This window comes from Mesoplodon bidens (assembly GCF_964165515.1).
Source record: "Mesoplodon bidens genome assembly, chromosome: 3".
NCBI lineage: Eukaryota > Metazoa > Chordata > Mammalia > Artiodactyla > Ziphiidae > Mesoplodon > Mesoplodon bidens.
Window position 1 is genome coordinate 209,989 of NC_138178.1, and position 24,082 is coordinate 234,070.

A 24,082-nucleotide genomic window follows, 5' to 3' on the forward strand; every position below is an offset into this window, starting at 1 on the left:
AGAAATGATATATAAAAGCAAAATCTGTTTAAAACACAAGAGAAGAATTTGATGAAAATACATTTATATTAGGAGATTTGTCCAAAAGACACAAATAAGGTCATGGGAAACAGAATAACACAGTCAAGAAATATTTTGAATGAAGAACTAATTATATTAAAAGCCCATGGAACAGTTTTACAAAATCAATCTTTACTTCGGCAGCAAAATAAATTGGAAAGAAGCAGAAATTTTACAGTACATGTTCTCTGATAATTTATTTTTTCAGAAAGTATTTTTGATCTATTATGTTCCAAGTAGATAGCAATATTTTTTAAATTATGATATAGTAAAGTTGGCTTCTTTGGGGGTATAGAGTTCTTTGAGTTTAATATGTGTTATAACAAATATATATGGTTATGTAATCGCTACCACAATCAGGATACCAAACAGTTCCATCATCCAAGAGTTCCCCTAGTGCCATCTTTTTTCAGGCACACTTTTTCCCTGTCTTTATTCCCTGGCAGCCACTGCTAGGTCTTTATCACTATAGTTTTGTGGTTTTGAGAATGTCATATAGATGGAATAGAGTGTGTAACCTTTCCAGCCTGAGTTTTTTCACTTAGCATGATGCCTTTGAGCTGTCTCTGAGTTTTTGCGTGTCAATAGTTTGTTCCTTTTTATTGGTGGGTTGTATTCCATTTCAGAGTTGGTTAAGTCATCTACCCATTGTAGGACATTTGGGTTGTTTCCAGTTTTTGATGATAATAAATAGACCTGTTAAAAAACATTCAAGTACAGGATTTTACATGAAAATTAATTTTTATTTCTCTAGAGTAATTACCCAATAATGGAATTGCTGGATCATATGGTAAATGCATGTTTAACTTTGGAAAACAGTCTGTCCATTTTTTAATAAAGTGGTTGTGTCATTTTACATTCCCACTAGCAGTATATGAAACTTCCTGTTCTTCTGTAGCCCCATCCATTATACTTAGTATGGTCAGTCTTTTAAATCGTAATCATTCTAATAGGTGTGTATTGGTAATCTCATTGTGATTTACTTTGCATTCTCTAATGACTTATGATGTTGAGCATCTTTTAAAGTTCTTATTTGCTATCCATATGTATATATTTTGTGTGTGTGTGTGAAGTGTCCAAGTCTTGTTCAGTTTTTAATTGGGTTTTTTCTTATTGTTGAGCTTTGAGTTCTTTATATATTCTGCATGTAAGTCCATTATTAGATGAAATATGCTTTGTAAATGTGTTTTTCTTAGTCTGTGGCTCCTCTTGCCATTCTCTTAACAGTTTACTTCTAAAAGCAGAAGTTGTTTATTGTGATGAAATCCAACTTACCAATTTTTTTCTTTTATGGATGATGATTTCAGTGTTATATCTTGGGCTCAACAGATGATTGCGATGATTTTCTCCCGCATTTTCCTCTAGAAGTTTTATAGTTTTGTATTTTACACTAGGTGTATGACTCATTTTTTTTAAAATTTTCACTTATAATGTTCTTTTTAATTTTTATTTTTTTAATTTTTATTTTTTTTTGCAGTACACGGGCCTCTCACTGTTGTGGCCTCTCCCGTTGCAGGGCACAGGCTCCGGATGCGCAGGCTCAGCGGCCATGGCTCACGGGCCTAGCCGGTCTGCAGCATGTGGGATCTTCCCAGACCAGGGCACAAACCCGTGTCCCCTGCATCGGCAGGCGGACTCTCAACCACTGCACCACCAGGGAAGCCCGAATGTTCTTTTTTAAAAAAATTTTTATTGGAGTATATTTGATTTACAATGTTGTGTTAGTTTCAGGTATATAGCATAGTGATTCAGTTATACATATACTTATATTCATTCTTTTTCAGATTCTTTTCCCTTGTAGGTTATTACAGAATACTGAGTAGAGTTCCCTGTGCTGTACAGTAGGTCCTTGTTGGTTATCTATTTTATATATAGTAGTGTGTATATGTTAACTCCAAGCTCCTAATTCATCCTTCCCCACTCCATGTTTCCCCACTGGTAACCATAAGTTCGTTTTCAAAATCTGTAAGTCTGTTTCTGTTTTGTAAATAAATTCATTTGTATCATTTTTTAAAAATGAGATTTCACTAATGAGTGATATGATATTCGTCTTTCTCTGTCCGACTTACTTCACTTAGTATGATAATCTCTAGGTCCATCCGTGTTGCTGCAGATGGCATTATTTCGTTCTTTTTATGGCCAAGTAATATTCCATTGTATGTATCTACCACATCTTCTTTATCTTTTCTTCTGTTGATGGACATTTAGGTTGCTTCCATGTCTTGGCTATTGTAAATAGTGAAGTGAACATTGGGGTGCATGTATCTTTTCAAATTATGGTTTTCTCCAGATATATGCCCAGGAGTGGGATTGCTGGATCATGTGGTAGTTCTATTTTTAGTTTTTTAAGGAACCTCCATACTGGTGAGCTTTCCCATTCATAATTTTCTTGTTTCTAGCCTTTTCTTTTCTGCCTAGAGAAGTTCCTTTAGAATTTTTTGTAAAGCTGGTTTGGTGGTGCTGAATTCTCTGACCCTTTGCTTGTCTGTAAAGCTTTTGATTTCTCCATCAAATCTGAACAAGAGCCTTGCTCAGTAGAGTATTCTTGGTTGTAGGTTTTTTCCCTTTCATCACTTTAAGTATATCACGCCACTCCCTTCTGGCCTGCAGTTTCTGCTGAAAAATCAGCTGATAAACTTATGGGGATTCTTTTATATATTAATTCTTGCTTTTCCCTTGTTGCCTTTAATATTTTTTCTTTCTGTTTAATTTTTGTGAGTTTGATTAATATGTGTCTCAGCAAGTTCCTCCTTGGGTTTATCTTGTATGGGACTCTCTGTGCTTCCTGGACTTGAGTGTTTCCTTTCTCATGTTAGGGAAATTTTCAGCTATAATCTCTATAAATATTTTCTCAGGCCCTTTCTCTCTCTTCTCCTTCTGGGACCCCTATAATGCAAATGTTGGTGGGTTTAATGTTGTCCCAGAGGTCTCTAAGACTGTCCTCATTTCTTTTCATTCTTTTTTCTTTTTTATGTGCCACAGCAGTGATTTCCACTACTTTATCTTCCAGTTCTCTTGTTGTTCTTCTGCCTCATTTTTTCTGCAATGGATTCCTTCTAATGTATTTTTCATTTCAGTTATTGTATGGTTCATCTATGTTTGTTCTTTAAATCTTCTAGCTCTTTGTTAAACATTTCTTACATCTTCTTGGTCTGTGCCTCCATTCTTTTTCTGTGATCTTGGATCATCTTTATTATTGTTACTCTAAATTCTTCTTCAGGTAGATTGCCTATCTCCACTTCATTTAATAGTCCTTTGGGTTTTTATATTGTTCCTTTGAAACATATTTCTCTGCCACCTCATTTTGTCTGACTTTCTGTGTTTGTGGTCTCCTTTCTGCAAGCTTCAGGATCGTAGCTCTGCTTGCTTTTGGTGTCTGCCCCTGATGGGTGAGGCTGGTCATGGGGCTTGTGCAGGCTTCCTGGTGAGAGGGACTGGTGCCTGTCCACTGGTGGGTGGAGCTGGGTCTTGTCCCTCTGGCGGGCAGGGCCATGTCAAGAGGGTGTGTTTAGAGGTGGCTGTGGGCTCAGTATGACTTTAGACAGCCGTCTGCTGATGAGTGGGGCTGTGTTCCTGTCTTTGTAGTTGTTTGGTCTGAGGTGTTCCAGCACTGGAGCCTGTAGGCAGTTGGGCGGAGCTGGGTCTTGGGGTCGAGCTGGACATCTCCGGGAGAGTACACACCGATTAATATTCCCTGGGCAGAGGAATTCTCTGGTGGTCCAGCATCCTGGGCTCAGCACTCCCACCCCAGAGGCCCAGGCCTGACGCTATTTCCTGGCTTCTTGGGTCTCCTGTGTCCTCCCTTCCACTCCCATTGCCCATGCAGGTCACAGCACTGTAGGTGCTGCAGCAAAAACACCTGAGACCTTTAGGTGCAGGTAAAATGCCTCAGAGTGGTTACATACATACCTTTCACATCTTTTGTGAGATTTAGCCCTAAGTATTTTATAGGTTTTAATGTACGATGGTAGTAAATTTTAAAAAAATATTGTTTCTTTTCATTACTATTATATAGAAATACTGTTGATTTTTTAAATGTTTATTTAGTGCCCTCCAACCTTGCTAAACTTGCTTATTCGTTCTAGGTGCTTTTTTAATCCCATAGATTCCATTGGGTTTCTACATTCTTCCTTTCCAATCTGGATGCCTTTTATTTCTTGTTTTATTGCCTTGGCTGAAGATCTCCAGTGCAGTGTTGTGATGAGAGCTGATATCCTTCTTTTGTTCCCGATATTAAGGGGAAAACATTCAGTCTCTACCACTGAGTGTGCTGTTAGTTGTATCTTTTCATAGATGCAGTTTATCAGGTTGAGGAAGTTTCCTTCTATTTCTGGTTTGCTGAGAGGTTTCATTAGGAATGCGTGTTGGATTTTGTTAAATTCCTTTTCCACATTTGTTGAGATGTTCATATGAAGTTTCTTTTTTGGTTTAAAATAGTAAAATCCACATTGATTTTTTTTCCCCGTGTTACATCAACCTTTCATTTCTGAAATAACGTCACTTGGTTGTGCTGTACTGTTCTTTTACACCTATTTGGATGACTAATGGTAAAATTTTGTTTAGGATTTTCATCTATGTTCATGCAGGATATTAATCTGTAGTTTTCTTTAATTATAGTGTCTTTGTCTGGTTTTGGTATCATGGTACTGTAGAACTCATAGACTGACTAAGGAAGTATTCATTCCTCTTCAGTTTCCTGCAAGAGTTTGTTTGTAATGGATTATTATTGAAATGTTCAGTAGAATTCATTTGGGGCCTGGAGTTTTTTCATGGAAAGGTTTTATCCACAGATTTAAATTCTTTCATAGATATAGGATTCTCTGGTTATCTATTTTTTATTGTGAAAATATACATAAGATAAAATTTACCATTTTAACCATTTTTAAGTGTATGATTCAGTGGCACTATGTTCACATTGTTTTGCAACCATCAATACTATCCATTTCCAGAACTTTTTCATAACCTCAAACAGGAACTCCACCAATTAAGCAATAACTCCCACTCCACATTTCCTCTCAGTCCCTGGTAACTTGTTCTACCTTCCATCTCTATGAATTTGCCTGTTCTAGATACCTTGTATTAGTAGACGCATACAATATTTGTCCTTTTGTAATTTGCTTATTTCACTTAACATAATGTGTTTAAGGTTCATCCATGTTGTAGCATATATCAGAATTTCATTCCATTTTATAGCTGTATGTATTGGAATTTCATTCCATTTTATGGCTAATAATGTTCCATTATATGTACATACCACATTTTGTTTATCCATTCATCTGTACATGGACACTTGAGTTGCTTCCACCTTTTGCCTTTTGTGAATAATACTGCTGTGAACATTGTTGTACAATTATTTGTTTGAGTTCCTGTTGTCAGTTCTTTTGGGTATGTACCTGAGTGGAATTGCTACATTATATGGTAATTCTATTTTTAGCTTTTTGAGGAACTGTCAAACTTTTTCACAGTGACTGTGCCATTTTACATTCCTACCAGCAATGCACAGGCATTCTAATTTCTTAATGTCCTTGTTAACACTTATTTTTCACTTTTTTCTTTAATTGTAGCTGTTTTAATGGATATGAAGTAGTGTCTCATTGTGGTTTTGATTTGCATTTCCCTAATGGATAATGATGTTGGGCGTCTTTTCCTGTGCTTTTTGGCCATTTGTGTATATTATTTGGAGAAGTATCTATTCAAATCCTTTTCACCATTTTTGAATAAGGCTTTCTGTTGTTAAGTTATAGGCATTCTTCATATATTCCAAATACTAATCCCTTATCAGATAACTGGCTTGCAAATATTTTTTCCATTTTGTGAGGTTTTTTTTCCCACTCCCTTGATGTTGCCCTTTGATGCATGTAAGTTTTTAATTTTGATGAAGTCCAGTTTATTTTTCTTCTGTTGCCTGTGCTCTTGGTGTTATATCCAAAAAACCTTTGCCAAATCCCATGTCATAAAAATTTTTTCCTATCCTTTCTTCTAAGAGTTTTTAAGATTTAGTTTTTACATTTACATCTTTGATCCATTTGGGGCTAACTTTTGTATGTGGTGTAAGGTTAGGGTCCAACTTCATTCTTTTGCATCTGGATATCTAGTTTTCTGAGCATCATTTGTTGAAAGGACTGGCCTTTACCTATTGAATGGTCTTGGCTTCCTTGTTGAAAATCAGTTGGCTATATATGTGAGGGTTTATTTCTGGGTTCTCTATTTATTCCATTGGTTTAAATGTCTGTACTTAATGCTAGTACCACTGTTTTAATTATTGTAGTTTTGTAGTAAGTTTTGAAGTTTTAAAGTTTGAGTCCTCCAACTATTCTTTTTTTTTCAATATTGTTTTGTTATTTAGTGCCTCTTGTAATTCTATACAAATTTGAGTGTCAGCGTTTCCATTCTGCAAAAAAAGCTATTAGAATTTTTATTGGATTCTGTTGGATCTGTAGATAGCTTTGGGTAGTATTGTCATCTTCACAATATTAAGCCTTCCAACTCATGAACACAGCATGTCTTTCCACTTATTTGTGTCTTCTTTAACTTCTTTCAGCAGTGTTTTGTAGTTTTCAGTGTATAAATATTAAAGCTACTTGGTTAAATTTATTCCTGAATACTATTATTATTATTATCATCGTCATCATCATCTATTTTAAAAGTATTTTATTCTTTTTGATGCTATTGTAAATGAAATGATATTTAAAATTTTTCTTTTTGGATTATTCATTACTAGGGTATAATGCAACTGAGTTTTGCATGTTGATTTTATATCCTGCAACTTTGCTGAATTCACTTAAATAGTTCTAACAATGTTTTTGTATGCGTATGGAATATAATCATTAGGATTTTCTACATATAAGAAATGTTGTCCGTGAACAGAGATAATTTTACTTCTTCCTTCCCAATATGGATGCCTTTTATTTCCTTTTCTTGCCTAATTGCTCTGGCTAGGACTTCTAGTACTCTGAGAATAGAAGTGGTGAGAGTATGCATCCTTATCTTGTCCTGATCTGTGGGAAAAGCTTTCAGTTCTTCACCAATGAGTATGATGTTAGTTACAGGTTTTTCTTATGTATTCACTTGTGTTTTCTTCTGCATTGTCTAATCTGCTGTTAATCCCATCCTGTGTATTTGGTTTTTTTTAATCTCAGACATTGTCATTTTCATCTCTAGATGTTTGGTATGGGTTTTTAAAATCTCTCTCATGTCAGCTTAACTTTCTGAACACGTGGTATACAGTTATGTGTTTTTAATATCCTTCTTTGCTAGTTTTAACATCTTTGCTAGTTCTGAGTCAGTTTCTCTTGATTGCTTGTTTTTCTTTTGATAAGGCAGATGATTCCATTGATATGTTCTGGCTTCCCATTCATTGGTATTTCTTTACAGTGTAGTTGATATTATCTTTGGTAAATTTTCATGTCTCACTTATTGCTTGTTTCAAAGGCTTTAATTGGTTATATTATCTAGTTTTAACTAACTTAACCTTCATAAAATAGGCATGTGCCTATAAAAACATTCCTGCAGAGGAACAGAATTGAATATTGTATTCAAAATGCAAGCCCAACTGAACAACTAGAGAAAGCTGAAGTGACAGTTCTTCTGTGATTTTGTAATTTATGATAAGAAATATATGTTTGGTTCCTAGCACTGAACTCTGAAAACCCTTGGATTTTCTTTTTTTTTTTTTTCGGCGGTACGTGGGCTTCTCACTGTTGCGGCCTCTCCCGCTGCGGAGCACAGGCTCCGGATGTGCAGGCTCAGCGGCCATGGCTCACGGGCCCAGCCGCTCCGCGGCATGTGGGATCTTCCCAGACTGGGGCACAAACCCGTGACCCCTGCATCGGCAGGCGGACTCGCAACCACTGCACCACCAGGGAAGCCCCATGGATTTTCTTAAGTGATAAGAATCATTAAAGATGTCTTTTGTTTTTCTTTTCTTTTTTGGCTGCACCACGTGGCTTATGGGATTTTAGTTCCCCGACCAGGGACTGAATGAACCTGGGCCCCGGCAGTGAAAGCGCCAAGTCCTAACCACTGGACGGCCAGGGAATTCCCAGGATGTCTTTTGTATTTTCATAACAAGCCTTTTTCAACCACACCTGAGTTTATGTCAATGATGTGACTTCTAGAAAGCCCCTAAGCATAGAGGCTGGTTGCCAGGAGAACCAACCATGTATTGGGTTGGCCCAAAAGTTCGTTCAGGTTTTTCTGTAAGATGCTATGGAAAACCCAAACAAACTTTTTGGCCAACCCAATAATTAGAGGGTTGGAACTTTTCAGCCCTATCTTACCTCCCTCACTTCCAGGGTGCGGAGAGGGGCTGGAGGTTTCGTTTAATCACCAAAGGGAAATGATTTAATCAGTCAAGCCTCCATAAAAAAACCCCACAGGTTCAGAGAGCTCTGTGTTGGTGAACATGTGGAGGTACTGGAAGGATGGCATGCTTGGAGAGGGCATGAAAACTCTGTGTTCCTTCCCCATACCTTGCCCTGTGCCCAGATCTCTTCCCTGTGACTGTTCCTGGGTTGTATCCTTTTATAATAAAATGATAATCAAGTAAGTAAGTAAACTGTTTTCCTGAGTTCTTTGAGCTACTATATCAAATTAATCTAATTGAGGAGGGATTATGGGAACCTCTGATTTATAGCCAGTTGGTCAGAAGCACAGGTAACAACGTGGACTTGAGATTGGACTCTGAAATGGGGGTGTGGCAGTCTTGTGGGACTTCGCCCTTACCCTGTGGGATCTATCTCTTAACTTCAGGTAGATAGTGTCAGAACTGCATTGAATTGTGGGACACCCAGCTGGTGTCCCTGGAAAGTCAAAGAATTGGTAGTTGTGGGAAAAACCCTACGTATTGGGCCACAGAAGTGTTCAGTGTTGTAGAGGAGAAACACAGGAGTGTTTTTTTCTAAACAGTCTGCTTCTATTATGAGCTCCTTGTTTGTCATCCACATGAGGAGGTTGAGAAGATAGTTTAATCAAATGTAGTGAGAAGTTGGCAAAATAAAATTTATCAAAAACATTCCCACTGCTGCCACCCATAAGGCAAATTAACAGCCACTTGCAAAACAGAAGACCCAGACTTGGTGAAGAAGCAGTTTGAGCATCAAAGAGCTAAAGAGATCAATGTCTGCACAGGAGATTCACCAGAGGAACCAAGGGAGGATGAATGAGAACTGAAGGTCCTGTGTCCAGGAGAGGTACCCTTTCAGGTTGCCTGTCTCTTGACTTTGATGGTAGGACTCCAGGGGCAGTGTTTCCTGAGGGTGTTATCTGTAGCTTTCAAATCTAACATGTCAGAAGAGTAACTTGGAGACAGTTATTGACATGCAAATTATACGTATGACAGAGAAAGTCATTAGACTGCCAAGAAATATATGCAGGAAATTATAAAAGAGAAAGAGGATATTGGGGGAGGGAAGGAGAACACAAACATTCTGGGAACATTGAGTTTCTTTTCCTGGGTAGACTAGCTGGTAGCAGTCTGCCCTTGAGCAGATTTGTCTTAGGTGTTTAAGAATAGAAAAGTTCTTTCTATCTTCTCTGAAGAACCTTGAGAATTTAACTGTGGAGCATGTGTGACAGGCCGTCTCTTTGTGATGTCTACCAGTGGCCTTCATTTAGTACCTCTACCAAGTCAGAACCATTTCTTCATCCACATTTTCTCAAGTTTGGGTGTCTTTTTTTAAAGCTGTATGAGTAAAATGTAAATAATTTCATATTTTTTATAAAAATGGTGTGGCAGATTTCTTTATCTAGACCTGGTAAATACAAGTTTACTTAATATATAGAATTTTTTGTTTGTTTTGCCTCAAAGAAACTACACTTAGGTTTTCCTTGGACTGTGCAATTGCCACTGTCCTTTAACTCATGGTTGCCTGACATTCTAGGAATGACTTTATCAACTTCTTTATCACCTTAGCCCAAGACACCAAACTGTTTTTTTTTAATCTTTGGCATGCAGAAAGACCTGGTGTAATGCATGTTTTGAAATGCATTTTTACTACCTAATTTGTGTAATGGATTATCAGAAATCATCCAAGAATTACTAATATATTTCCATATTGGTGACAGGTGTTCTAGGAAGCATTTAGTATTTGAGCATTTATATATATCATCTTAGTTGTGGCTGTTCTGAATTAATTGTGATAAGCTAAAATCTTTTGAAAGTTTCTTTCCAAGTGTCTTGAGTTAATATTTTCCCTCTGGCCAGTGGGATAGACTGCACATTATTTTTGATACTCTTTTAAGACATGTGGGCAGTTAACTGTTCATTTAAGCCAGGTGGCATGTGTCAAGTCCTTTTCCAGGGCAGGGAGAGGTTTTGGGGGCTGCTGTAGTAGAGCCCAATGTGACTTCTTACGGAACTTGTCTTCCCTTCATATAAATCAGTACATACAGATTTCACTGCTCTTCAAGCACTCCTCTGTAACTTATGAAGATTCTTAAAGGATTGGGCATAAACGTTTTTGTGTGTAAATTCTCTTTTTGCAATTGTGCAGTAGCAAGTGATTATTGATAAAATTATATAAAATGAATACTGTTTTTTAGGATAAAAACAAACAAAAACAAAGAATTCATAAGGCAAGGAAAGAGGGGCCCTTTTATAATTTTACCAGTCTTCCAAGCTGCCCACAGCCAGAATCTGACTTAAGGTGTTGGCCAGCTGTGGACAACGCTCCTAATAATAGCTTAGGGGGCCCTGGGAAAGTGCTCCAACCCACAGTCAGCCAGACATCTTCTCTACATCAGCACGGTGAACTCTAGCTCTTGGCTTTTAATGTGCAGGGTCGATCACCGCCTTACACCTTACACTTTCATTTTTTTCAATAAAATGTTTGCTTTTTCAAGAAGTCCAGGTAAGTGAATAAATTTTGCAAGCATTTGGTTTTCATTTTTCTCGATTAAATTCTAAGCTGCTAAACTTTAGTGACACTTTTTCTTTTATCTTCACATCCATAACTCTAAGAATTCGGATGTGAATTTGGGCATTTAATAAAGTGGCTTTTCTGTTTCTTCATTTTCTTGGTAATTGATTTTAAATGTATGTTTTACTGGAATTCTTATCAAAATTTTCATTTTTCCAAGGTGTTGACTTTAAGGTGAAAACAATTTCAGTGGATGGAAATAAGGCTAAACTTGCAATATGGGTAAGAATTTTTAAAATGTATTCTGTGTGAATATTAAACTTGTACTTTTTGAAGAAGCAGAAATTGATGTGTGTAGTGTTCTAGAGCTGAATGAGCAATGTGTGTTTAATAACTTGGGAGATTTGATGTTGATTAAAGGATAGACATAAATAGTTATATCTTATAATTCTGTAATCGGGCAGAGACTTGTTTTACTTACTCAGATTTTTAAAATATATAATCCCTTCAGAATATTTGAAAACAGAGTATTAAAAAATTCATCGTCTGCCAGAGAGAATCATTGTTATTGAATGTGTTTCTTTAAAGTTTTGAAAAGACAACCTACTCTGAACTAATGCTAAAGGCAGTTGTTGGGGAGAAGGGAACGAAGCGATAGAAAAAATGATTTTTCATGTTTGTTAGTGTAAATATCTATAAAATTTGAGCTTGCCAACGCTGGATTTTTTTTAATACTGATGCTGAGTGTTTACTTACTAGCGTCTTTTCATTTGCCTGTTAACCCAGCTGTTCTGATCCGCATTCTCTGCTAGCTAGACCTCTTCCTGGTAGTGCTGAATAAGGTAGCACTAGCTGCTGGGACATCCAGGTTACTCAGCCTGCATCTGTATGCTCCTCTTTCCCCCTCTCCTTCCTTCCTTCCTTCCTATCTCTGTCTCTCCATCTAAGTATGATTCCTTATATATTAAATATATTACATATAAAATTTATAAAAATATACTCAGCTAATTCCCACATATGCTATAGTTAAATATCTAAGTATATTTTTATAACACGATAATAATACTAGAACTGGTCTGCAGTCATCAAATTGAGTCATACTTTGGTGGCTAAGTAGTAAATGCTGGCTGGGTGGGTATCAATTACAGATTGAAACAGCAAGTGTTCATGCATTGTATGATCTCATTCATGTTAATGGCATTCTCTGAATGGCACACTATTTCTTACACACATTTTATTCCAAATGACTGTGTGTCTTATGTTTTTTTTGTCAGTTTTTTTCTAAGATACAATGCTTTACATGATTGGTAGCCTGTTTGTCCCTTCCCCAAAATCTGTTTAATATCAATCAGTACAGTAATGTCTAACAAGAAACAATTTGGAAAATGTTGAACTAGACCATAGTAAAATATATACTGAAGTTTAAGAATGCTCCCTTCTTTCCGTACTGAAGTGGAGCCTGATTTTCCACGTTTTTCTTGTTTGATTTATTACCTCTTCTGCCCTTGCTCCTGCTGTGACATATACAATTTAGAATAGGATCTGAGGCTTGATGGCTGCTGTGAGATCTTACTTTCATACAAGAGGTTTTTTGTTTGTTTGTTTTTAATTTACTTTCTAGTTCCTGCTCAATAAAAAGGTTGGCAGGTATTACTGAAGTGACATCTTTATCATAGGCTTATAAATATTTTTTAAATAAGAGAGGCTTCTCCTGACTGCAAGGATAATATAGTTTCATTCTAAAAAGGATAATCAAAATAGTATGAACTTAATAGAAAAGAGCGTTCATCTTTAACCAATGTCTGCATTTTAGTGAACATCCTATAAAATGTCAGACACATGCACATTGTTACACGTGTTGTATATGCAACTTTCTGAAAGAAAGGATTCACCTGCTTGTCACCCTCCCCCCAACACACTGTGTACATTTTTGTGTCAATAAATATAGAAGTACATCAGTTTAAATGACCATCTTAAAGATATTTACACCATTAATAGTTTTTCACAAAAATCAGAAGTGCTGTGATGAGCATACTAATTTTTACATCTGTGTGTACTTGTCCAGTTACTTTACAGTTTATACGTAGAAGCTGAATTATTGTCTCAAAGAATATGAAGACTTAACATTGGGGTATAGGAAAAAGGTCTTCTGTACTCTATATTGTTAATCTTTCTCATTTTTGCCTTTCTGAGTAATAATTTTTCACTTGTTTTGCATTTCTTTTGATTAGTGAGATTTTTTCTTACATATTTATTGATTATATTTTAATGAATTTTCTCTTATATGCTTTGCCCTTTTTATATTAGTGTTCATCTTTTTCATGGTTAAAGTCTTTATATAATAAAAATACTAGCTTTTTGTCATACGCCACACTTTTTCCACTCTGTCATTTGTCTTTAAAATCTTATTTAAGAGGAGTATACATTAATGTTCTTGTGTGTGTGTGTAATACTAACTCTGTCATATGCTGCAGATTTTTTCCCCTAGTTTGTCATTTACTTTCAAATCTTGTTGAGGATGAGTGTTGGGGTGGGGGCGGGGAGAGAGCATGGTGTTGGGGAGGGGTGTTCTTGCCATACCAAGGGTTTAGTACTCACATGATTAAATCAGTTATTTTCTTCATGCATCTGGATGTCATGTCATATTTAGGAAGGCCTTCTCACTCAGTATTAGAAATACATGAATCTACTTCATGTAAATAAAATCAGCTCCTCTCCCACTTGGATGCTCCTTCCAGGATTCTTCAAACAGATCAGTCAGGCACAGCCCTGCCTCCTGTGCCCCCGAAAGTGCGGCACACACAGCATGGCCTACTTGGCACCCACCTCCGAGGTGGTTTTTCTCTGCATCCTTCCCTCACTTCTACTCCCCACATTCTGTCATTTAGCCTTTCTAGATCCTTTCCAGCTTTGTCCGTTTCTGTCTTTAATAATCCTCTCTTCTCCCATCAGAAAATAAAACCACATATAATAAGCTCTGCTTCCTTTATCTTACAAAGATGTTATTACTTACTGCAAATTCCTGTTTTGAAGACAAGCCAAGATCTAACTTCTGACTATTTAAACATATAAATTATATAGTTATTATAAATTCTGATCCATCTGAGCTTCTGCTTGCACCATAGCTAAACTCACAACCATGGGACTGGCAGTTGTTGACATTTGATATATGTGTTTACTTTTCTTCCGGTTATTTTACATTAGCAGACTGCAAACTTTTTCTTAAAAGACTGGAAAATATTTAGTTCAACCCCAAGGTGGGCCGTACAGCAGTACATAAGTGAATGGGCCTGGCTGTGTTCCAGGAAAACTTTATTTAATAAAAACATATAATGAAACAGGTCGTGGGTAGAGGCAGCAGTTTACCAACTGCTGCTTTGCTTAATCTTAGGTAGACGTGAGCCACAGTCTGAGGATGGTAGAAAGAAGACAGAAGGAACCAGGCCCAGAAGAAGAGACTTGTTAATTAGTTTACTCCTTTTTTTTTTTCAACAGAAGTTGAGCAACTATTCTATGGCAGGAATTTCTCTGGGCTCTGGGGTTAAACCGGTGATTGAGCAGATGTGGTCCCTTCCTTGTGAAATTTACATTTCCTAGCTTGTGTACATCTTATATTCATTACCCCTAATATGAGTCAGAAATGTAATAAGGAGTGGTTTGGTTTTAATGCATTTTCCTGAAAGAAGATACATAGAAAACATTTTTTAAAGTACAACCTAAAAATTGCCTACTTAAAATAAAACACCCCTGTAATTCTCTTTAAATCATTGGTTCTCAACCTTGATTCTATGTCAGAATCACCTGGTGGGAAGAGTATTAAAACTTCTGTCATACCCTAGTTAAGTCAGAATCTTCATGGGTTCAAGCTAGGCGTCTGTATTTTTCATTTCCCAGGAAATTTTATTGTGCCACCGGAGTTGAGAACAGTGGCTTTCAATGAAATGGGTTTCATGTGTAATAAAAATCTTAAATTCAAAATGGTAGAAAACCTATACTTTGTTACATTTTTTCTAGAGATGAGGCGGCATTTGTTAGTTTTTATGTTACATTTGTCAGTAAAAAAAAGAAACATGTCTTATTTAAATTTTAAGTTTTAAATGAGCTTGATATTTTAATAATGCTGTTCAACTTTCTGCTCTTAAATTAGTATGTTGAAGGCTTTTATTTATACTTTGTTTTGTTTAATAATAATTGATTGCCACTTTTAGGATACTGCTGGTCAAGAAAGGTTCAGAACATTAACTCCCAGCTATTATAGAGGTGCACAGGGTGTTATATTAGGTAAGGTTTTACTTTATTATACTGTTTAAAAAATATTGTTTTATTACTGGGGAATTTCTAATTTTCCTTGTTTGTGAAGGTCAATAAGTTTTTGTTTCATTTTTCTTTAGGGCTACTTTTATGTGACTTGAAGTTATATTAACTTCATGTAATATTAATGAATATTTAAACTTTTAAAATTTTGTCTCAGCCCTTTGTCTAGCAATTAAAAAATAAAGATCAGAAACATGTACTAAGGAGTGGTTTGGATTTATGCATTTTCCTGAAAGAAGATACATAGAGAACATTTTTTAAAGTACAACCTAAAAATCGCTTACCTAAAATAAAACACCCCTATAATTTATCTGGTTTAAAAGCACGTGTTGCTGAGGACATAATTGAGGACCAGTCCTCCTGTCACTGGTCTGTCTTAGAGTATTACCAGAAACCAATCTTCGGTCAGCAGCTTACAAATATTTACTGCCAGATTATAAAAGGAGAGTGTTGGTTGCTTAGCAGAATCTGTTTTATTAGTCTTGAAAAATAGCACAAAGCACTTAGTACTATTGATTTATAATCACACAGAACTTAAAAACCAAGTGTGGATTTTCAATATAATTTATTGAAAAGTGCTTGTTCTTAATATTCCTGAGAAACTGTTTAAAATGAATATTGATCAATTGTAGGGAGAAATCTCTTTTTATATATCATGACTTGTGAGGCTTTGGTTTCATTTCTGTTAATTTGACAGTGACTCTCATAGTTTTGGTTCAGCATCTCCTAAGTTTAGAAAACACTTTAAATTAATAAGCTCTTTATTTAGTATAATGCAGAGTGATGTGAGATGAAAGTGAAAACAGAGGAAGACGATCAGGATTCCACCCACTAACTTTACATGTTTTTTCAAAATTTCAAATTCTGGTCCTTGTGAGAAATAAAATAACAGGGTCATAGATGTTGAAATTTATGTAAATTTTTTTGGTATTTTGCCACAGATTTGAATCTAAACACCTTTTGGTTTTCAAACTTTTTTTATTGTTATAAATGGAGACAGCTGTTGTTTTGCTTAATTTTCAGTTATCACATAGGATATAATTTCATTTCTCTCACAACATATGTAAATAAAGTTGAAGTATGTATGTAAATGCATATATATTTTTTAAAAATACACTTGTTTCTTCCATCTGGATCAGTAGGCACTGATTTTTAAGCATTGAAGGCTTAAAAAACAGACTTGTCTGTATAGTAATGTCAGTTCCTAGTACATATCAGAAGTGTAATGTCATTGTTTCTTACTTTTGATATTTATTTAATAAATGATTCTTTTTATTTTAGTTTATGATGTCACAAGAAGAGACACCTTTGTTAAACTGGATAATTGGTTAAATGAGTTGGAAACGTACTGCACGAGAAATGACATAGTAAACATGCTGGTTGGAAATAAAATTGATAAGGTGAGAAGTCAGACACTTGGCAGTTTGGCTCTATATTTTGGTAGCTTTTCTTAATCTTTGATTTACCTTTTAGGAAAATCGTGAAGTTGATAGAAATGAAGGCCTGAAGTTTGCACGGAAGCATTCCATGTTATTTATAGGTAGGTGTGTAAATCTTTATCTTTTCATTATTAATGAAGAGTTTTTAAATGGAGTTTCTGTTACATTGTTCTCTTTATGAACCATAAAATGTGTGTATATAGCTTGTGCTATAAAACTAACCAACTGTAGAACCAGGTTCCTTATTTTTCTTTCTGTGAAAAAGAATAGGATCACATCATGTGAAGCCTGACAGAGCACAGTCACACCATTCCTCTCCTTCAGTAAAGCCAGGAACCCAGCCCTGCAGTCATACCTGCTGGTTCATGTGCTGGCAGCAGTGGCACCACCTGAGAGCTTGTTAGAAATGCTTCATTTCAGACCCTAGCCCAGTTTTTCTGAATTAGAATCTGCATTTGAGAAAGATGTTCATGTGATCTGTATGCACGTTAATGTGTGAGAAGCACGGTAGAGCAAGTGTTGGCAAATACAGCACGGGCCAGATGTGGCCCCACTGTTCGTATGGGAACACACCATGCCCGCTCATCTGCGTTGCTGTCTATGGCTGCCTTTGTGCTTCATGGCAGAGTTCAGTCATTACAGTAGAGGCAGTATGGCATCAAAGCCTAAAATAATTACTCTCTAGCCACTTACAGAAGACGTTTGTTGACCCCTTGTCTGGCATAGTGGGCTGCCTCTACCAGTTGGGAGCTTTTAAAAATTACAGCTCTGGGCTTCCCTGGTGGCGCACTCTCTGGGCCTTACTTATCACAGGTATGAAACAGAGCCTCGAAGGCAGTTTATAAGAAACACACTAGTTGATTCTGATGTGAAGCCAGCCTTAGGAATTACTGTTTTAGCTATTCCACTGTATTAGAACCTAGTAGGAATCAGGAAATGGAAATGCGAGAACATCACATATAAAGAGAAGTGGGGTGGTGTAAGTGGAAGGTATAGGGAATTTTAGAAGGGGATTGAGTAGTATCTCTACTGCTTACTTGCTAGGTGTCTTTCATTTTTATATGTTAGCTTGTTCAATTAATATTTATTGAACACTGAGGATACAACAACAAAATGGTCCAACTTCCTGTCCTCAGGGAGTTTACATTCCAGGCTGGGAAACAGACTTGTATAAGTAAGTAGTGCTATGCAGGAAATAAAACATAGTAAGGGGAGAGAGAATGACCAGGGTGGGAGGTAATAAGGAAAAGTTCTTTGAGAGAGTGCCATTTGAGCAAGAATTCGTGGTATGAAGATCAAGACGGAGAGCGTCTCAGGCTGAGAGCATAACAAGTATTTCCTGAGGTAGGAACCAGCTTAGTGTGTCTGAGCAACAGGAAGAAAGCTTGTGGGCTGGAGCATAGTGTGTGCTGGAGGAAAGGGTGGTGATGATGGGACAAGAGATCTTAAGAGGTCATGTTGGACCTCCTAGGATATGGTAAAGAAATGAATTTTATTCTAAGCAAGGTGGAAAGCAAGGGAGTAGTGCTGTGATTTGATATTCTTTTAAAGAGACTCATTTGTGTAGAAAATGGCCTGTGAGAAGCAGAAGCAAGAGGCTGGTTATTCTCTTACAGTGGCCTAGATGAGGGATGCTGGTGGCGCTGACTGTGGTGGCAGTCGTGGGTGGTGGGAAGTTGGCAGATCCAGGAGACGCTTTGAGGGTAGAGCTGACAGCAGATAGGTTGGGTGTGGAGGGTAAGACAGCAAAAATCAGGATAAGTTCAAGTCTCTGGCATGAGCAGCTAGGTGAATGGTGGTGCCGTAACTGAGATGTGGAAGTCTGAGATAAGAACAGGTTTAGGCAGAGGAATAGGGAATCACGATTTCTGCTTAGACATGAGACCTGTCTTTCAGACAACCAGTGGACATCGTGGTCATTGGCATTTAGGTGGCATTTAAAGTCATGGGATTGGAGCAATCACTACAGGAAAAACTGGATAGAAAAGGGCTGAAGACTGAACCCTGGGGCACTCCAACAGTCAGAAGTCAGCAGGAAGAGGAGGTGCCAGCAAGTAAGGCCGTGAACGATATGCCAGTGAGAGAGGAGTACCAGGAGTGTTCAGTGTCCTGCAAGTCACGTGAACAAAGTGTTTAAAGGAAGAAAGCGGTCAGCCGCATCAAATGCTGCAAGGTGTCAAATGAGAAAAGGACGTTGGATTTGACAAGGCAGAGGCTGTTGGTAGTCTTTAAAAGAATAGTTTCCATGGAGTGGTGGGAACAAAAGTCTAATCAGAGTAGTTTGAAGAAAATTTTGAGATAAAGTGGAAACAACTTATATGGACAGCTCTTTGTGACAGTTTTGTTTTGAGAGAGTAGAGAAACCAGGTGGCTACTGGAGGAGGTGTGGGCCGGAGGGCAGGTTGGTTGGTTGGGCGGGTGGGTGTTGAATAAGACAGACAATAATTTTGGTGGGCTTTTAAGCTGACTGGTATAATCCAGTAGAGAGGGCACATGATTTTTCAGTGAATGAGAAGGGGTGGGATCCCGGGAACTGGACAAAGGGGGGCCTCGGATGGCAGCCGGGATGGTTCACCCGTTGTAACAGGAGTGAAGGCAAAGCCTAAGGATACAGATGTAGATTGGCTGGTAACCCTGTTAGTGGGATGATCAGTAGTTCTTGCCAGGTTGTTTCTGTTTTTCTCAATATAGAGCTAGATCATGAGCTGAGGTAGAGGAGCTTTAAGATGACGGAATAAATAGTCATCTCAGACTGGAAAAAAAGGTAGTCACTGGGGAAATACAGGATTGGGGAGCAGTGCTAAGTGTCCACATGCATCTCATGAGCATAAATTTAAAATGGGACTAGTGTTCATGGTTGTATGTCATTTATGCAACCACCTATAGCTGCTGGGTCACAGGCACAGAGCAACCAGATTGTTTAACTTAGAGCCTAGATTTCCTTATTCTAAAATGGGAATGATACCTGCTTCAGGGGCTAATTTTAAGAACTAAAAAAATTAAGGAAAGAACTTTGGCGTAGTATTTGAGTAGGGCTTTGAAATTTACAACTCTATATCACAAAATCTTGGGCTTATATACCGCTAGTCTTATGGATAGAATTTAAATAGCTCAACTTTGAGAGTTGCAGGAAATTCGCTAATCTTAAACCTGTGGGGAGAGATTTGGCTTTTTAGATATCATCAGCTGATATTTCTGCTGTAATAGTTTTCCAGAAAAACATAGAAATGTGATCAGATCTGACATTTTTCCTTGAATTTCAGAGGCAAGTGCAAAAACCTGTGATGGCGTACAGTGTGCTTTTGAGGAACTTGTTGAAAAGATCATTCAGACGCCTGGACTGTGGGAAAGTGAGAACCAGAATAAAGGAGTCAAACTGACACACAGGGAAGAAGGCCAAGGAGGAGGAGCCTGTGGTGGTTACTGTTCTGTGTTATAAACTCTGGGAAACTCCATCTCTTGCATATTTGATCAGATAATGTCATCTTTCTGTATATAAACTCTTTAACTGCTATTTTAGGGTCCTTGCAGTTTGCACATATTTGTTTTGTATCATGGCAGTAAATATTTGCGAGAAATCCCACTTATCAACTTTTCCAGGTAAAACATTATGGTAAGCATGCACAGTTTGCAATCTGCAGTTTTTTATGTAACATAAAATAGGTGTACCTTTATAAGTACATTTGATTTTATGATTTACATTCATCATGTGATTTTTTAAAAATCCACTTATCTAGTGTATGTTGATACAAGGTCTATTTCTGGTCTCCTTTTCATTTAAATACTCATCAATTACTGAATTAATTGGTATGTAGAACTCCTAGGACCACTGGGAGATATACAGGTATCATCAAACCTGGCAAATTTCCCTTCAGAAATAACAAAGAGCATGATTCCATAACTTTTCTAGGATGTTTGCTGATGGATTCTCTTTTAGTACTAAGCAAAATTCTCTTTACAGGATGTAGTCCAGGCCAATTTATTATTAAACCTCTGTTTGTTCTGATGTTGTTCTGATGCTTCTAAAATAGCATCGATATGTTAAAGAAGTTTGGTCTTACTTTTAATTTAGTTCAAGAGTAGCTCAGTTGCTTAACTGCAGTTTTAATTCTGTGATATGTACATGGGATTCATGACCCTTTGTGCAGCATTTTTGGTTATGTGGTATTTGACAGGATGGCAATAAGGTTCCCCCCATTTTGTTTTCAGAAGGACAGGAATAGTGTGTTTATGTGTTTACTACTCGTGTAGTACTTAGCAGTTTTAAAAACAACACCTTTTCCCATAAATGTTGGTGGTGTTTGTCCAAGTACTTCAATTGTAGCTTGTGTAATGTTAATGAATATCTGTATCTTATGACTTCCATAAATGGCTAGTTGATACTCAAAAACCTACTTCTGTGTTTTGAGGGTTGGGGGAAAACACACTAACTTATAATTTGAGAAAGGCATATTGCTTCCAGATTTTGATGTATGTGGGAAAATACTGTTGCAATGAAAATCTTGGTAATTTACTGTAACAAGTAGCCAATAGTTTATCAAAACCAACTTGTACAGACTAATAAATCTTTTCCACAGTATTCAGTTTTCTAACCTCTTGCTATTGTACGCTGTATATTTTTTCACTCATATATTTAATTTACATTGATCTCTGCTATTTTAAGCCTCCAGATAAGTAATTTGTCCTTTCAGGCAGGTTACTCTAATACCCCTCAGTAAGATTAATAAGAAATATTAATTTCTGGGCAGTTTGTTCTCTGTATACAGTTGCAAATGATAAACATTTCTGTGGGTCACCTTTGCAATATGTGTGATAATGGGCTGAAATGTACATCTTCACATAAGAAAACCTTACATTCTACGTGGTTCACACTTGTTAGACTACATTACATTTGATTAAAGGTTTTCTGCATTATGTATGTTTTTACTAAATATGAAACATACTACTTTAATGTTGGAGAAAGATAGCTAACACATGTACTTAACGATTTGTTGTTACATTAAAACTGTAGATTTGTATATTTATGTAGTTTCTGTATTGACATTTCTGTTTATTGCTTTTTGCTCCTTGAACTATATATAATACTTTCTATGCATTGGATTGTCTTGATTTGGTCAGAATTTGGATACATATGAGTCACTTAACTTTTAACAACTAATTTTGTTTGATTTATATTGTAACCTTTTATAGTTTTTAAATAAATATAGCCTGCTTTCCCTAGATGCATTTGTGCAGGAAGTATTACACATTTCCCTGTTACTCTCATCAGCTGAGGAAGTCCTGAATACAGTGTGATTCACATTGTCACTATTTTGTTGCAAGTTTCTTGTTTCATAGTGTAGGTTTTCTAAGTGATGTAGTAGTAATATCTAAAATTAGTCACTTAACAGGATTTTGTCATTTCTTCATTTCTCAGTCATTTGTAGTAGTTTTAAAGTGCCTCTTGCAGATGGAGAAAATCAGAACAATTAGAATATAGTGTTTTGAGTCTGGGAGTACTGAGATAGACCTAAACAAAAAAAATAACTTCAATTTATATTAACAGTAATAGTTAACATTTATTGAAAGCTTACTGGGTGTCAGGTCCAGTTCTAAGTGCTGGATTATCTCATTAAACCTCACAGCGACCTTAAGAGATTGGTTGGTACTGCCATTATGCCCATTTTAAAGATGAGTATGATGAAACTTATATAGGTTAAGTAACTTCCCAAAGATCACAGAGCTAGTCAGTGATGGAGCTGGATTCCAGTCAAGGCATTTTCACTCCTGAGTCCATACGCTTAACCACCGCTCCCTTTGCTATGGCTAGTTTTTGTTTTAACATAGCAGGTTTATCATTCTTTTGTTATGTGTAATAGAAGCTTTTCAGGTTTTTTGGTTATAGAGTAAATCCCATTGATGAAAACCAACTGTGTAAATCATTTGACCTAGAAGTTAAGGTAGTAGAGTAGGTGGCCTCTTAGTTCTTTTACCACCTCATAGTGGAGTGAAAATCTTTGACTTAGTAAAGGTACAAAATCAGGGGACTTAGGGCACCTTAATTTCCTATTTTTAATTGGATATGGGAAAAGTTATTAAATCTGGGAACAGCCTTTCGGCTCAAAATTGAAATCTAGGGGATGTTTTCATTTCAAGTACTCAGTTGCCATCTACAAATTCACACTTGGCTTTCTAACTGAATACAGTGGAATTGGACTTGATTCATTGTAATTTGCATACTTGAAATATACATGATTACATGATTCTGTTTTAAGTGTGGGATAGCACAGACCTACCTTATATCTATAATGTCTTTAAATACAGTTTAATATATATTTTTTCTAACTGATTTTCAAGTGAACTGGGATAATCCTCTAGATCCAATAGCTTGTAGGTCTTCTCAGTATTCAAGCATTATGCTTCTATATTTTGGGGTCCATTTCATCAGTCATACTTATGAAGTTTTTGCATCCTTCATTTATTTCCCTTGTTAGAGATAGGAATAAAAGCATTTAATTTAGAAGATATTATACTAGTTCTGACCCCAGCTATGCTGAGGGTAATCAACTATAGATTTCATCTTGGGTTTTGTCTGGAAATGTTGAAGGAAGAGAATAGAAAGAAATAAGCTGAATCAACACTTGGAGCTAAGGAATATAGATTTACCCAGGAATCTCCGTTTTTATTTTTTATTATCATTTTTAATGGGAACATCTACCAGGTTGGAGGAAAAGAAACATGCTCAACTTCTGTTACATTATGGGCTTTAAATTTTATTGTTTGTTGCTAGCTTTTTGTTTCATATTTAGGAATCAGTGACATTTCTGATAGTGGCATAAAGTTTGCTTCAGGGCCTCTTAGTTACAACTGTTTTGTCACAAATGTTTCCAGTAGTACTGTGAGCTTCTCTTCTCACAGGAGCTGCCCCCTCACCATCTCTCTCTCACACACAAGCAATGTTTCTTTTTCTCTTATTAACTTGATAAACAATAAACTATGTAATTTTATTTGTATTTCTTTGAGTACCAGTGTGGTTGGGCACTTGGGATATTTGTATTATTTTCTTTTGTTCCTTGTTCATGTTATGTTGTGCTTGCCCATCCGGCATCCACCACCCACTTTTTCTTTGGGTAACTGCCCTCCATCATCACACATGCAGCTTGGATGGGATTGTCGCACCTTCAGCTCTGGAGCTGACGTGGTTATCTTTAACCAGTGCCACTTCCCCCCACTCCCCACAGTAAATGGTTCAGATGAGGCTACTTAGTTATAAGATGTTTGCTAAGGCTTCCTCAGGAACTGCAGAAGAAGACACTTTCTTGGAGATAATGTGGTGTGATAATTCTGAACTTGCTGCAGCCAGCTTTTCTATTTAAAGGAGCCAGCCTGAGGGCAGTACTAAGAAAATAAAAGTGTGTCCAAGTTGGACCC

The 24,082-nt window shown here is 36.8% G+C and overlaps 1 protein-coding gene across 1 annotated transcript in view; it reads left to right on the top strand.

The window, feature by feature from the left end:
* The window catches only part of RAB18 (RAB18, member RAS oncogene family), a 34,916-nt gene extending 11,252 nt beyond the window's left edge, over positions 1 to 23,664 (top strand). The window contains exons 3-7 of the mRNA XM_081229488.1: positions 11,140 to 11,201; positions 15,128 to 15,200; positions 16,515 to 16,633; positions 16,707 to 16,773; positions 19,936 to 23,664. Coding sequence (XP_081085614.1) covers positions 11,140 to 11,201; positions 15,128 to 15,200; positions 16,515 to 16,633; positions 16,707 to 16,773; positions 19,936 to 20,111 — 497 coding nt within the window. The 3' untranslated portion in view covers positions 20,112 to 23,664. The remainder of the gene's footprint in view (positions 1 to 11,139; positions 11,202 to 15,127; positions 15,201 to 16,514; positions 16,634 to 16,706; positions 16,774 to 19,935) is intronic.
* Positions 23,665 to 24,082: the final 418 nt, after the last annotated feature.